The 15,144-nt window shown below is 41.8% G+C and overlaps 1 protein-coding gene across 1 annotated transcript in view; it reads right to left on the bottom strand.

Moving 5' to 3' along the window:
- Positions 1–11,529, bottom strand: part of PPP1R21 (protein phosphatase 1 regulatory subunit 21) — a 28,573-nt gene extending 17,044 nt beyond the window's left edge. Inside the window, exons 1-8 of the mRNA XM_085054587.1 lie at positions 11,310–11,529; positions 8,574–8,642; positions 8,184–8,330; positions 6,491–6,592; positions 5,656–5,820; positions 5,497–5,555; positions 3,013–3,107; positions 673–725 (exon numbers count right to left, since the gene is read on the bottom strand). Of these exons, the coding sequence (XP_084910713.1) occupies positions 673–725; positions 3,013–3,107; positions 5,497–5,555; positions 5,656–5,820; positions 6,491–6,592; positions 8,184–8,330; positions 8,574–8,642; positions 11,310–11,369 (750 nt within the window). The 5' untranslated portion in view covers positions 11,370–11,529. The remainder of the gene's footprint in view (positions 1–672; positions 726–3,012; positions 3,108–5,496; positions 5,556–5,655; positions 5,821–6,490; positions 6,593–8,183; positions 8,331–8,573; positions 8,643–11,309) is intronic.
- Between the last annotated feature and the right edge of the window lie 3,615 nt (positions 11,530–15,144).

Consider the following 15,144-nt stretch of genomic DNA (forward strand, 5'->3'; position numbering starts at 1 on the left):
CTAATGCTCATTTTTGAATACTGAATATAGAACATTCCCAAGGAATCTCATGAAATTACAGTGGCAAACAGAAACTGTTTTCTAAAAATATTTCAATGTATAAGTGTTATTTTGCTACAAGTAAGAGGTGCTTTGGCAAGAAGTATCCCACAAAATGTAAATTAACCATACAGAGATCTCAAAGATTTATTCCTTGAAAGGACTGTGACTAGTGACAAGTAATGTTAATTAATATGGCATTTTAGTGCACAAACCAATGTGCAATTTACAAATGCAAACATTCTCTGGAACCCAAATGGAGCGAGTAAAGAAGCTCAGTTTGAGGGAAAAGGAATTTAAGATACCAAACCTACCTTTTTTCAACAAAAGGCCTCTGAACTAATGTAGTTTCAATCAACTTTAAGAATGACATGTTCCAACTTCTAGCTTACTGCAGGTTGACACAGTAAAAGAATATTTCATATAACATTAATAAGACTCCTTGATATAAGAACAATATACACTACCTCTGGAAAAGTGCAGAGGCTCTTTGGGCAGAAATGCCCTTGGAATATCATGACAGTAGTAAGATAAGCTATCTTCTGCCATCCCAGCTACTAAAATGACAGGTTTTATTTCCATATCTGTGTAGAAAATTGCACAAAGTCACATGAAACCACATGAAGTGCTTACCTGATTCCTTCTGTTGTGTAATGGTACATTCAGAGCATTGTATCGAGTAGATCCTACAGGACAAAAATTGAGTTATATGCACTTATTAAATCGGGGAGGGGTTTAAGAGACATTTATTGGTAAAGAGTGATTTTTTTAAAAAGTCATTGTAGTAATATTACCAGTCATATAAGCAATAATAACTAGATATACAAACAACTGATTCCAATAAGGTAGGCAAGCACAAATATCCTCACTTAGTAACAGTTTCTGTGATCAAGTGAAGAGACAGCAGATCAATACTTCCCTTGCCTTCCTGTAAGTCAAATTTAACCATCTGATGACCCTGAATTTGATAGATAACAGCAGAATCCTCTTGCCCAAAGAACAGTATTCATCACAAACAAGAGTGAAAAATCACACTTAAAGAATTCAAAATAATTTTCAAATTTCAATTACATTCCAAGGAGGGCCAAGTAAGACTAATATACTTTTTGAATGGTTTCAACGTTTTTTAAAGCTCCTGCATATTTGATATGTTGATAATTCAGAGTGAGATGTACTCTCCATGTATTTCAGCATTCTGCTCCAGTCATGAAGTAACTAGAATGATTACTCAGTTACAAACAGACACAATTTTTAGAGGGGCAGAGGGCTATTTGAACCTAGAGAACAGCTTACAAAATCTCACAGATTTGAAAGAGATCACATCCATTCTCAATTCAGTTGAAAGACAGCCAGTTTAAAATTTAGTTTAAAATTTGCTCACAAAGGAAATTTTTGATTTCCTATTCCCTTTGTGTCATTCACATTTGGCTACTAACACACGGGAAGAGGTAGTTACATTTAGATAACAAAAAGCCTGTCCAAAATTACTGAATCCTACTTCTGACCAAATGCTTCAGAAAACTTTCTATTTCGGCTCTGGAAATCATGCTCAGCAGTCAGGAAGTCATTTGATTGTTACTGAAATTAGCTGCTAGTTACACTTGAAGCCAACTACAGAGTCTATAGGAAGACAGCTGGAATCCACAGCAAACAAACACCTCCTGACTTTCATTGATCTATCACTAAAGAGATGTTCTCTACTTGCAGTGTTTGCTACTACAGAAGCAAAAGCATTATGCTATGGCAGCTGAGAGAGCAGATAAATTATTTTAGCAAAGTTTTTCCTACAGTGATAAGCACCTATAAAAAAATGCAAGCTAAAGAAGCCAGAGAAGTAGACGTAGGCAGCAGATGCCAGGCAAAGTGAGAGGAGAGAAGTGAAAAGGATACCAATTCAAGGCACCAACACCTAAGCATGATGTGCTGTATGAGAGTCAGCATTTCCTGAAGAGATGATGATCTGGTGCTCCTAAACCAAGACCCACTGGGGTTGCCAAACCAGTGGAGAACTTGGAACACTCACCCCTGCAGCACCTGCCAGATCAGCTTTCAAAGAACCAAAGGCTATTTAAAACATTGTCATCAGGTTTTCAACTCAATGAAAAATGAAAAAGCTACCAATGAAATATACAGGAAAATTCAAAAGCCCGTTTTCACTTCTCTGCTCCTTCTCCCCTACATTCAGCTTTTTCAGTATTCCAGATCCTCCTAGTGTTGAAGAGTCCAGGCAGTGCCTGCCCACCTTTGTGTGCAGCTATTTAGGAATGCACAGCACTGACCCAGCACATACTAACCCATGCTTGTACCAAAGCCATGCAAAGGCTGAGCACTCCTAGCTCCAGGGGATCCTCTGCACTTCAGTTGATCTAGCAGCAGTTGGAAAGGAAGCAGAAGAACATTGCTTCAGGTAAACGTCCCCAGATTCAAAGGACTTTTTTCACCATGAAGAGACAAAGGAGTCTGAGACAACCTCCAGGTAAGAACCAGCCAGTTTGTGCACTGACCAATGAGACACGCTGACAAACTTCCCACTAAGTGCAGACCATCACTGATGCAATATCTCTGCAGCTGCCAGTTTATACCCACCTTAACTTACTGCAACTCTTGAATATACCCTGCCAAAAATAACACCCTCTCAGATCAGTAATCAATCTTTATGGATCCACCATTAAATTGACAGTGTTCCCTCATAATTTACAAGATTCTGTCAACACTAAGCAAGACAAGTGACAAATCACTCAAAAGCCTTCAAAAGCTACAATTTTCATTACTTATATAAAAACTTGATATTTTAGAATTACTAAACAAGACCATGACGAGTATTAGGGATACTTACTACAGTTACCTCCAAGTGTCTGTTCAGATGTCCAACATTTCTTACAGCTAACACACTTTAATTCATGAGGAGTACTTCCTCCAGATGGATACCCAAAAGAAAATCAAACAAGATACCCAGACCAAGGCAATACGTACTTGTGTCATTAAAAGGTACTTTTTCATTAATTATGCATAGAGATTCTTCCAGTCTACTGCCCAAAGCTGCTTGAAGATTCTTTAGCTGTTGCTGGCTAAATAACAAAGAGACAAACGAAAAACCACACACACACACACATTTGTAAACCTTTAAAAATTCATCTGTATCACCAACACCATATCTCACTATAAGCATCCTTTGAGTGCATAGGTATCTGTCTCCTTCTAGAAGGTAGATAGAAATAATACAGTAAGAATCATTTGTCCTCCTTTATGTCACATTTAACACAACATTGAATGCAAATCCCTAACAAAAGCAGTGAAAGTTACCATAAACTTGTAAATCCTGAATTCCATTCTTGAGAAGCTCAATTTACTTCAGAGTTAAAATTCACCTTATTTTCCTATTGTGCAACTATTATATAAGCCATATGAAGGTTTTTTTTCTACTAGGATTTGAATGGGAATGTAAAAGGGCCTTCAAATTAGTTTCTATGCATCCAATGCAGTATTCCAATAAGCAGGTAATGAGTTGTCAATAATTCACTTAACCATGTCACATCACTATTTGAAATACCTTACAAGCTTTTCAAAACCCCATATTTAAACACTGCTATGATACTACCTGTTCTGACAAGGCTTGACAATTATGTTTCTGATGCATTCTCAAGTGATTTTCTCTAAATTTTCTTCGCTTGCATTTGACTGAGTATATACACGTGAACCTAAGTGATTAAGATTACTAATATAATTAGAATAGATTCCTGAGATGAACATTAATATATTCCAGCATTATATATATATGTCTACAAGGAACACTCCATATTGATTCAGACCAAAGTCCACACCTTACCCAACTTAGTCCCCCAGATTCTTCACTGTTTTGCTTCCCATTTGACATCTAGAACTCCTGCACATATAGTGGAGGGTGGGGGGGAGGGTGTCAAAGTGACAGGTTTTTTTCCTTTTTTTACAACATTTGATACACAGAAACTTATCAGGTCTAACAAGGCAAAACAATCCAAAATAGACAAAGAAGAGATGAAGAAACTGGCCAATAAGTAGCTCATGCACAGCAACAAATCTTTTTCTTGGAGAGCAGCTCCAAAACTGCATAGATACTGTACAGCAGGTATTGCAGTAGCACTGAGCATGGTAGAAAATGAACTCCAAGACAAACTGCAAATGTACTGATACTTCCTTTTCATACTGTAAAGGAATGACAAACAAGTAGTTTGACATGTTTTGCCTTACATTCTGCCCTTTAATTTTCAAAGCATGCAGGCTGTCAAGTCTCATAGGCCCTGGATTTTCTGAGTAAAGTGTGGGTGTCAGAGGCAAATGGATCCCTTCCCCTGACAAAGCAGGGAAAACAGAAGAACAGTATTCTCAGAGACATATTCTGCCATGTGTTCAGTAGATAGTAATTTTGGTATTTAAAATGAACTGTGGGGCTTTATTGTTTTTAAAAACTTAATATAGTATAACTTAAATTAGTAGGGACAACTTCTTACAATTACATCAATTACCCAGTCATCATTGAACATGACAGACAAGGTCTGAACTGAATAGTAGCAGATTAAGACTACAGTTTTTCAAACACCCCAAAAAAGCAAATGGCAGCCAAACACAGCTTTCATCCTCTTTTGCAAGTCATTTTAAGTGAAACCCTGAGCTGTATTAGAGGAGAGTTATTGGATTCAAGTACCTTCACATCTATCAAAATAATTAAAATACACACTTCAGGGATACCATGTGAAAGAAGGAATTCTGCATCTGATGATTCACTACACACCCTATTCACTACATTAAAGATCTATACTGCATATATAGCTTCTTTAAAAAATGGACCTCAATGAATTTCAGAGAAATGCACCCTGATTTGATTTGGCCCACAGTCCTCAACTTTCCATTTTGTACAATTTGTCTTCAAGACAGCAAAAATATTCCAAAACTAACAATATAATTCTCTGATTAAAAACTTCTAAATATTCTAGCTGAAAACATTATACCTGAAGCAAAAACAATCGTTCAAGAAGCTTTTGCAGTGGAGGGGGATTTTTGAAACTCTTTTCAGTCAGTTCTCTCAGCATATGTTACTCAAACTTTGTTCTTAGAAGCAGCTTTTACAAACTCACATTATCTTCATTTCATAAAAGTTTACTTTCTACAGTTTTCCATTACAAATAAATTCTTCAAACTTTCATCAACATCCCTGCTACTTAAAAAGCTTGGAGACACAACTGCCATTACTGAATACAGAATTTGTGGAATTGTCTAGTTCCACACACTGCAAAGGAAAAGGGGGCTTGACCTGCACAGGGCAGACTTGTCTTTATGATAATATAATTTGAGTTTTTATCAAAGTATTTTTAATCCCTTTTTAAAAAGATATTATTCTTAAGAAATAATCCAGGTAATGTTTTACAGCAGTTATTCCTTAACATCAATGAAATTTTCATGATATGAAATAAAGACACTTACCATTCTTCAGTTCGAAGCCTACAGTCCTTAGCTTCTCTTTCTAGTGTCTGAGACTTGATCTTTATGCAAGAAGATAATCTCACAATGTAAGTGCTGACACAGCAAGACATTGCATTTCAAAACTTTTCAAACTTGCAAGCAAGAGGAAAAACTCCTTACTTCTAGTTTGGCTTTATCATTCTGCAGCTTTTCTATGGTCTCTGTGTATTTCTTCGTTAAGCTGTCCACCACAGCTTGGTGCTGGGCAGCATCAGTTTCCAAAACCTCCAGTCTACTCCTCAGCTCTGCTTCTAAACGTTTGTGCTGCTCATCTGCTTCAAAGAACTAAAGGAAGAAAAGCAAAGCTCTTTAAAAAGCTTCATTTTACTATTGAATACAGTACTGTAAGTTACTCCAATTTCATTAGCCAGTTCAAGTTAATGGCAATTACTAGTTCTCAGAAAAATGGAAGTTTTATTTTATTTACAGAGAAAATAGTCAGGAATAAAGTACTTTAACAAAGTTTTGTACTGCCACACATTCCTGAAATATATTGCTGACTAATAGCAGACACATGAAAAACTGAACTTGAACCATAAGGCTTTTCTCAAGTTTTCTAAAGTTAATGCATTCCATTTTGGTAAAGTAATTCCTGATTTAATTATGGCAACTTGCAGAAAGTATTTTAAACTTTAAAGCAATTCTGAAACAGTGAACTAATAAATTTCCATCCAGTACCAGGCTATTTTCAGTAAGGTAGCTGTGACCAAAAGTTAAAAATTTAAATGAGGAAATACGTATTGTGTGATTCCACAGACTGTCTTAAAAATCCAAAGTCAAAATAATTTCTTTGCCTAGTGAACATCTTTATAAACAAGCTATCTGATCCAATCTACTGCTTTGCATATAACTAAGCTTCTAAACTCCCCAGTTTTCAAACAGCACTTTATTTTCCTTATCATTGTGTCACCAGTTTTCTGAACCAAAAATAAGGGCTAAACAAAATTTCACTCACAAGTATATGCAGTCGTTCATTTTCTTCTATTTTCTTCTGAAGATCTTCATTGAAGACACTTTTCTGTTCCTGACTCAACTGAGATGAGGATTCTAGACTTTTCTAAAAGAAACAAAATGCACTCATCATCTCCATGCCCCAGGTTTGTGAGAACAGTTCCCACAGCTAATTCCCAAAAGGGTCACATGAGCAGATGTCCTGCTGACACTCTCTGATATATCAAAAGGTGTGAATATTGCACACAGCATCAGCCTCAAGGCAGCACACTTTCCTTCACATCCTTGTAACCCTACAGTGGTACAACACTGAGCCAGGAAAGCCTCCACTCAGCAGTCACACTCACACACACATGGAATCATTTGTATGGGCAGCAGCCCACCTGAATTCACTGGAATTCCATACACTGCACTGCTGAATAAAGGTACTTTCCATCACCAACCACAGGAGAGACTCTTTGCATTTAAATTCAACACCAAACTTCAAGCACTTGGGGCAGGTAGGGCAGCTAAGCCACCTTTGTATTTGATGCCAGCCAGTGAACTCCATCTGAGATATGGGCCCATGCTCTGCTCCTTCTAAAAGGATTGCACTCTGACACAGATCAGGGAAACAAAGCTGTGCATTTTGACAGTTGAACAGGAAAGAAACTCAGTGCAAGTGGTTTGCAAAGCTATTAAAGACAGGCTGACGTCCTGCAAAACTTGGAAACACAGCTAGCAAAACAGTAACTCACACAAGATGAAATAAAAGGACAGAAGGGTCAAACTGCATTTTGAAGAACTATCTCTTGTGGTGCATGAATAACGTAGTCAGTATTATGCTTGTCAAGGAATTGGATAGCAGAAAAATGGACAAGAGTTTAGGGAAAAAGTAAGGAAGATGATCATATTAACAATCAACTGAATTATTTCTTTAATGTCAGTCTTGATAACTACAGCACACTCAGAGCTAACCAAAAAGAAAAGACAGCAGTAATTAAGAGAGGTTTTCTCATGAGGAAAGTAGCAAGAGATGCTTGAGAATTACTTAAGCCCAAGCACACCACCCCTGGAATTGTGATGTTACCTATGGAAGGCACAGCTGATCTTGGAATATGATATCACTAGGTTTAATCAGCAAGCACTTTGGCAGAGAGAGATCACAGTACTTAATGACAGAAATTATTCTGTCATTTTGAAATAACACAAAGAATACAAGCCAAAAATTTAGATTTCAAAGCGTTTGACAAGATTCATATAGAAAAGCTGTGATCACAGGCTGAAGAGTTTATTACCAGCATCAAAATTACAAAGCAAAGAGGTGGGGATAGGAAATGAGGAGAGATCAGCTTTCTGCATAGCAGCTGACTAATCACAGAGCTCCAAGCTATTTCCCAGTTGTTGGAAGACTTAATAAATATCCCCAAAGGAAGACAGCAATTCAGTATCAGTCAGCTGACATGCTACACAGCATGTATTATATACATATAATAGCAATATACATATTGATACATATGTATACATATATATACATATAATATCAACACCTGTTTTATGGGTATTTTCACTAATATCAGGTAGTAACAGGAGTTCTGACAAGAACATTCAGCTCAACCCTTGACACAAAATACCTACTGCTAAAAATCAGGATAAGGCTTTGACAGGTGAGGAGCAGACATCTGTTAAGCAAGTTTTTTTTTGCCTTTAGCACATACCTTGTTCTTTTTGCCCCGAGCTTCACTTAATGCAAGTTCATCTTGAAGTAACTCCACCCGCTTGGCAAGCTGCTGATTTCGGAAGGTCAAGCTGTCCATTTCTTGTTGCAGTTTTCTCAGTGACTGATCCTTCATCTTCAGTTGCTCCTGAATGACAAAAACCTAATTTTAAAATGTTCACACTTATTTGTACACAAGCTTTTAGTAAGTAGTATCACATTAAAAACAAGAACAAATTAGAACAATAGACTAGCTGCAAAACAGAAATTATTTTAGTAAAATCAAGTTTTTTCTTCATTCTTTCATTCACAATACTTTTGAGTAAAAAGTACCCCTGTTTACTCATTTTGTCACAGCTTACACCTGGCATGAACAGTTTTTAGAGATTACCTTCAGTGAAGCAGAGTTTGCTTGTTCATCAACAACTCCTTTTTTCAGGACTTGGTTCTGAGCGCGAAGCTGAAAAACAAGAGATGCAAGACAACAGAATAAATAAGAGCCATTCATGAGAAAGTACAGAAAGCATCATATTCTCTCAGGAGAGCACCAGGTGTGAATGCTTTTTCAAGTATTCTCTTCAAGTAGATAGCAGTGGTATCAGATTGAAAAAAAGTATCCAATTCTCATCCTGACTTGGCAAGAAACAAGAAGTTACTTTACCACCTGAACATTTTGTTCAAATAGAACAAAATTCTCACTCAATAAACACCTTTGAAGATCAGTTACTTAAATATATTTAAGATTTGAAGAACTAGGAACAAATATGGAAAATCTGCAACTTCGTCCTTGACTAATGAAGTTTTTGGTCATATTCAGTTCTATTTCTGTCTCCCCTCTTCTCCCCAAAATTGTTTATAACTGGTTCTGGAACAAAAGGAGGACTCACAAAGTCAAAATCTGGATCAATACAAAATGAGCTTAACTATACTTTAATGCAAAACTACTTATTACTAGTTGCAGCAGATGATCCAGAGAGAACAGACTGACACAAAAAGGCATAAAAAGCATAGAAAAAAGAGCCCTCTAAGCCTTACTTCCACAGATGACAAATCTGAGCTAGGATCACTGCAGTGAAAAGTGATACTCAAGAAATCTATTTCCCAGTCACTTCACAGAGTACCTCTACCCTGCAGCAATGAGGATACCAACAGTTCCATCTTCCTGTTCCTTGAAAAATGCTTGAATCCTGGTTTCTTCAAAGGCAGTTTGTATTCATTTAACATGTGTGAATCCAGCTGTTGCAGATACAAATTAAAAGGGTTTGTACAGTGTTTGAGAATACCAGTGGCAGGTGCATAAAAGGCAAGATTCAATGTAAAACAGCAGTGGCTAATTGTTTCAGTCTGATGACTGAGTGTATTTGAAAGGTCAGAAGTCACTGCTAAGCACAGCTGTTTCCCCTGCAGTATTCCCACTGTGCTGCACAGGCATCACAAAGGCAAGGCAAGGCAAGAGACTTCCAAGTGCACCACAGAAAAACTTCCAAGCACACCATTTCCCTAGCAAGAAAAAGCAGTGCAGCAGTTTTCCACTCCTGTTTTTCTGCCACAGCTACGACTGCAGAAACACATCAGGTGCAGGGAATGAAGCAGCTCAGTCCTGCTGCACCCAGAGAGCCCAGCTGGAGTGTGACCCACACAGGCTGCCACGAGCTGCAAGAGCCTTTTGGTTACTCCTTCATGAGAGAGCCAAAGCTGCAGCTTGTGTGTTTTCAGAGTCTCTTCTTCCCCTCATCCTTCTTCTGGAGTGCTCTGTGAACCGAGACGAAAAGCAATCCTTTGGCAAGGACTTCCCCCAACACTGCCTGAGTTTGCCAAACTTTGTCCACCTCTCTCCTTGGCATTCACAACACATTAAGTGAACTACTTAGGCTACTCTCCATTTCCAACTGCAGCCAACTGAACAACTGAGTATCTTCACAGAGAGGACAGGCTCTGCAAAGGAGAGTCCCACAATGACCTGCACTGCACAACAAGTGGGAAGAGATGAAACAAATCGTTCCCAAAGGAGCAGAGAAATGCCACTGAGAAAGGCTGAGAAGGGCATGATGAAGTTCAAAGAAAGCTTTTGGACACCAGGATACTAAAACAAGGAGGATCCAGCAGCTGGAACTTTTGGAAGCTATAATCTCAAGTCCACATTTCAAATGCTCATTCAGCAATCAAGCACCAAAATCCATCTGTTATCTTATCCTCAGCCACTAGTGATCTCCAAGGAATAACAGAGCCACTGTATAAAACAAGACATGAACTCTGTGACCTACAAAGCTGTAAAGCAAATGAAATTTTCTTAAAATTATTTTGTGGAAGCATTAAAAGGATATCTATCTGTGAACAATTTAGATTCTACACATGGCATTTTTATAACAGTTCCAAGGAGAATAGTATTTAAAGACACACAGTTTTGTAAGCTGGGAAAAAGTGTCAAATACAGCCAAGTGCCCTGTGCCAATCACTGATGCTGGGCTACACAAAACCAAAGTGCTGCCTTTCTTCCCCAAGGCTGCTGAAGGACTGGGCCATTCAACAGTTTCCTCTTCCTTTTAATGAAGAAAGAATGAAGAGGTCTGCATTAAGCAAAGCTCCACTGCTTCAGAAGTCAGCTCAGGCACCTTGCAAAGGAAGGGCATTCTCCACATCTTTGCAAACCCTGTGTCAAGCAGCGAGTCAAGAAACAGCTCGCCAAGGCACCCAGGGCAGCAGGACGGGGACAGACAGGAGGCACGTGTGGAAGGAAGCAAGTGTCCCGCTCGCTTCCAGGACACTGCAAGCAGCACTGACCCGGCCGAGCTCCCACACCACACGGTGAGATGCTCCAAGACCTCAGCAAATGCTCACACCCGAGCGGCTCCAACCAACTCTCGCTCCCGCCTGGCAAGTGGAGAACAAGGGAAAACACCGCCGGTTTCACTTCCCTGGCACAGCTGAGCCCACTGTTTGCATTCCGGGGTGTTTTGCAGACGAAGCCGTTCTGCTCCTCGGCACCTGCAGACCCGCACCTCCCCTGCCCCGCCGGATCTGCCTGCCCCTCATCCCCGGGAGGAGGCACCCTGGGCCCCGGCAGCCCGCAAACCCAGCGCTTCAGCCCCAGCAGGGCGGGAGGGGGCCGGGCGCTGGTGCCCGCTACCTTGGAGTACTCCTGGGCCAGCTTCTGGTACTTCCCCTGCAGCTCCGCCGCCGCCGCCATCTCCGCCCCGCCGGCTCGGCTCGGCTGGGCTCGGTTCGGCTCGGCTCGACTCGGCAGGACTCGGCTGGGCTCGGCTGGACTCCCGCCGGCCCCGCACGCCCGCGAATGAGAAGACGCACTTCCGGGTTCAGGGCGGCGGGAACGCGATGACGTGAACACGCCGGCCGCGAGGCGGGAGGGGGCGGAGCTCTAAGCCGCGGGCGCCACCATCTTGACGCAACTTCCAAGATGGCGGCGGGAGGAGGGCGGGGCTGCGGGGCGGGCCGGATCACGTGACACCGGCGAGACTGTGTTGCCATGGCAACGGCTGCGGGGCCGCGCTGGCTACGGGGCGCCGCCTGGCCAAAAAGCTTCTCCCGCGAGCGGGGCCGGGGCCGGCTGCTCATGTCGTGACCATCGCGATAAGAAAAGCGGCGGGCCATGCTTCGGTGCCCCGGCGCTATCCCTGCCCGAGCACCGTGCCGGGGCCGGTCCCGCGGCTCGCCGCCCGGGCAGCGCTGTCGCCAGGGGGAGCCCCGGGCCGTCACCGCGGGCTCCACACAGAGAAACTGAGGCAGCCGCGGTGATTTGCGAGCCCACAGGGGACTCCGTTCAACAAAAGGCCGTTCAGTGACCTCCCATTGCCCGCAGTGCGTGTCCGTGCCTGCGCTTGGGTCTCCCTGCAGCGTCCAGCCCTCGTGTCCCAGCTGAGGGAGATATAGTGAATATATCCATCACATCCTGATGGAGGGAGCACGGGTCGGTCCCGGTTCGTGCAGTGCCCTCGCAAGCTGCAGAAACTCCAATTCAACACTCTCGGGCGTCATTGAGAGGGGATCTCATCAGTGCATATAAATATCTCGAGGGCAGGTGCCAAGGGGATGGTGCCAGACTCCTCTCAGTGTGCCCAGTGTCAGGACGAGGAGCAGTGGCTGTAAATTAAAACACACGAAGAACTTTACACTGAGGGAGGCAGAGCACTGGCACAGGCTGTGCAGGGAGGGCGTGCAGTGTCCCTGTCTGCAGACATTCAGACCCCACCTGGATGTGCTGCTGTGCCACCTGCTCCAGGTGACCCTGCCCGGGCAGGGGTTGGACTAGATGATTTCCAGACTTCCCTTCCAGACCCTAACAATTCTGTGATTCTGGGTGTCTACACCCTCGGTTTTCCTGTTTCCCTCTGCTCTGTTCTCTCCAGAGTGCAGGTCTCTGTTTCAGAGCCACCACTGAGCTTCTCCAGCATTCAGCCATCCTTTAGAGATTGCTGAGACTCTAATTATCTCCTGTTTGCTTATCCTCAGATCTGCCAAACATTCAAACCTGTATATACCATCAGCACACTTCAAGCAGAAGCTAAGAACATCATAAAAGGTGTATTTGGTCCTGCCAGGTATTTGGCCAATGCAGAATTTTGTTTCTGAACATGACTGGAAACGTGTAAGGAAAAGAGTAATAAGGCAAAAATGCGATAAGACTTCACCAGTATATGCTGAGCATCTGGCAATTTGCAGGTTAAGGGCTTCCTGGTCTAGGACAGAGATGTAGCAGCAGATTATTATTTTTGTTCAGTTTCCATGGTATCATTTTTTTCCACTTGATTTCAGCACTGTGCCTTCATCGCCATTCCTCAGTAGTGGGTAGAGCTAGAGGTGATAAATCATCTTTTTGTTACCTCCTTTTGTCTTTGTTCCCCTTAAGCAGGAGTGGATAGTAGGTGCCTGTAATGGAAGCTAATTTTTTCCATAGTCTTGAGGCTTTGATGGTGTCTGTGTATGCTATTCTTTTGCTTATCACAGTAGTGGAGTTGGCAAGCCCTAAAGATGACATGGGGACCAGATTAGTAAATATGTTTGTATCTCCACAGGAAGCCTTAATGTTGGAGGGCATGTTGCTTGTCCATATTGCCAACAACAACACTCTGCATTTTTAGGAAGTATAAAAGAGGAAATAAGCAAAACACACACTGTCATCATTCATCCAAATGATCTTGCTGCTGTTCTGCTTGACCAGAAAGGCTTAAACAGCAGTTCTGGAATAAGAAATAAGGAAGCTCTAGTTTTTAACAATTAGAGTGGTGATACACTTCTCCTTCCACTCTATTTTGCATTCCTTACAGAAGTTTCTACGGAAGCAAATGGGGTTTGCAATTGCTCCTCATCAGGGTTAAGAGCAGCACACCTTTCATGGTATATCCTTATATGTCAGTGCACTAAATTTTGTTCAGGAAAATTATTAAAAGCCTTTACACTTGACTTCAACCTGTACTTTTTTGTTCGCGTTTTCTAGAATGCGTCTTTCCTTGAAATGTCACACTGAAATATTTTGAACACACTTTACAAGTCCTCCTGAGTTTGTGCTGCCTTCAAAGATGCTTTTGTGATCCAGTTTTCTCCTCTTTGGTGCAGTGAATGCTGGCAGAGAGGTTTCCCAGCTGAAAGCTGGGAAAGGGAGCTCAGGGAATTACAGTGCCTAGTTGTGGCAGAATGAATTGCTCCCCCACTGACAACAGCAATGTTCCTAACTGGGCAGCAAGCACTCGGAGCGGAAGAACACAGAATTTTTTCACCTGCATCCACCCAGAGTGACAAGATCCAAGTGTCCATCATATAGGGCTTTTATCATAGGAGGCAATGCCAGTTTCATAAACCAGTGAAAGGAGCAAATACAAGCTGTGTGCTTCTACTGCTTTAAGGCTGAGAGCTGACTGCAGGATTTTGAGGCTCATCAGAACAGCCCTACTTCAGTGTATTTAAGCATCAGGCCAGCCTCTTGTGTTTTAAAGTGGTACTGTCTCTTGCCCAGTTTCTCATAAATCCCTGAGTCTCTATAATGTTAGGAGCATACAGTGTTGTGATTTATCAATGTCCCATGGTGATACTTGGCAAACAGCTTCAGGTAAAATTCCCCAAAAACACAGGTGACAAAAGTTAAGCAGCTTGTTTGTTGGTTGGGGTTTTTTTAACTCTCAGGAAATTCTCAGATTCATTCTTTTGATTTGCCATGGCAGCTGCAACGTTGCTTCCCCAAACGTCAGCTGTGAAAAAATGTCTTTATTGTTCTGTTTCCTTGCAAGCACATCCTTAATTCTCGCCTCTCCCTGGAGAGCAACGTTGTCCCGGCACTGCACCCCCGAGACGTGTCACTGCGGCGTGGTGTCGCAAGGCTGCCACAGCACTGACTCAGTAATTGCAAGGGACTGATCCTGCTGTCAGAATTTTGGAGCGAGAGAGCTCATGGGAGTGGAATGCCAAGCAGTGAGGGGTGGTTACCACAGGACCCCCAAAATACTGCCTTCTGCAAACACACCCACGGGGATATAAGTACAGGTTGTGGCGGCAGAGCAGAATGCAAGCTCAAACATGATGCGTGGAGCAAAAGAATCCCTCCCAACACTCATGGCATTTTTGTCTTCACGGGAGAGAGCAGATAGCAAATGATAGTATAACAGAGGCTGTCCTTCCCTTATGTCTGTGCTTAGCATCTAGTACAATGGGTGTTGAATTCTAGATGCTGTCTCAAGACAACTAATTTATTTAAGAATTACAGTGATTATTTTAAAATGCCCCATTTCCAAGCTCATTTGTTCTGCCTTCCCTGCTCAAACTGTGTCTTCCCCTTTCTGTCTGATTAGTCAGAACTTGTACTCACAGACCCCACGAATAGTTGCAGGTAAAGAAATAAATAAAGAACATATTTCAGATTATCCGGGATGTTTTCTGTGCTTTGGGAAAATAAACTTCATTGTCATCACTTATGTGCTCACAGATACTCACAACAAAAGGGTTTCTAAGAGACA

Source organism: Lichenostomus cassidix, chromosome 3 (assembly GCF_008360975.1).
Source record: "Lichenostomus cassidix isolate B80296 chromosome 3, HeHo_3.0, whole genome shotgun sequence".
In the NCBI taxonomy this organism is placed as follows: Eukaryota; Metazoa; Chordata; class Aves; order Passeriformes; family Meliphagidae; genus Lichenostomus; species Lichenostomus cassidix.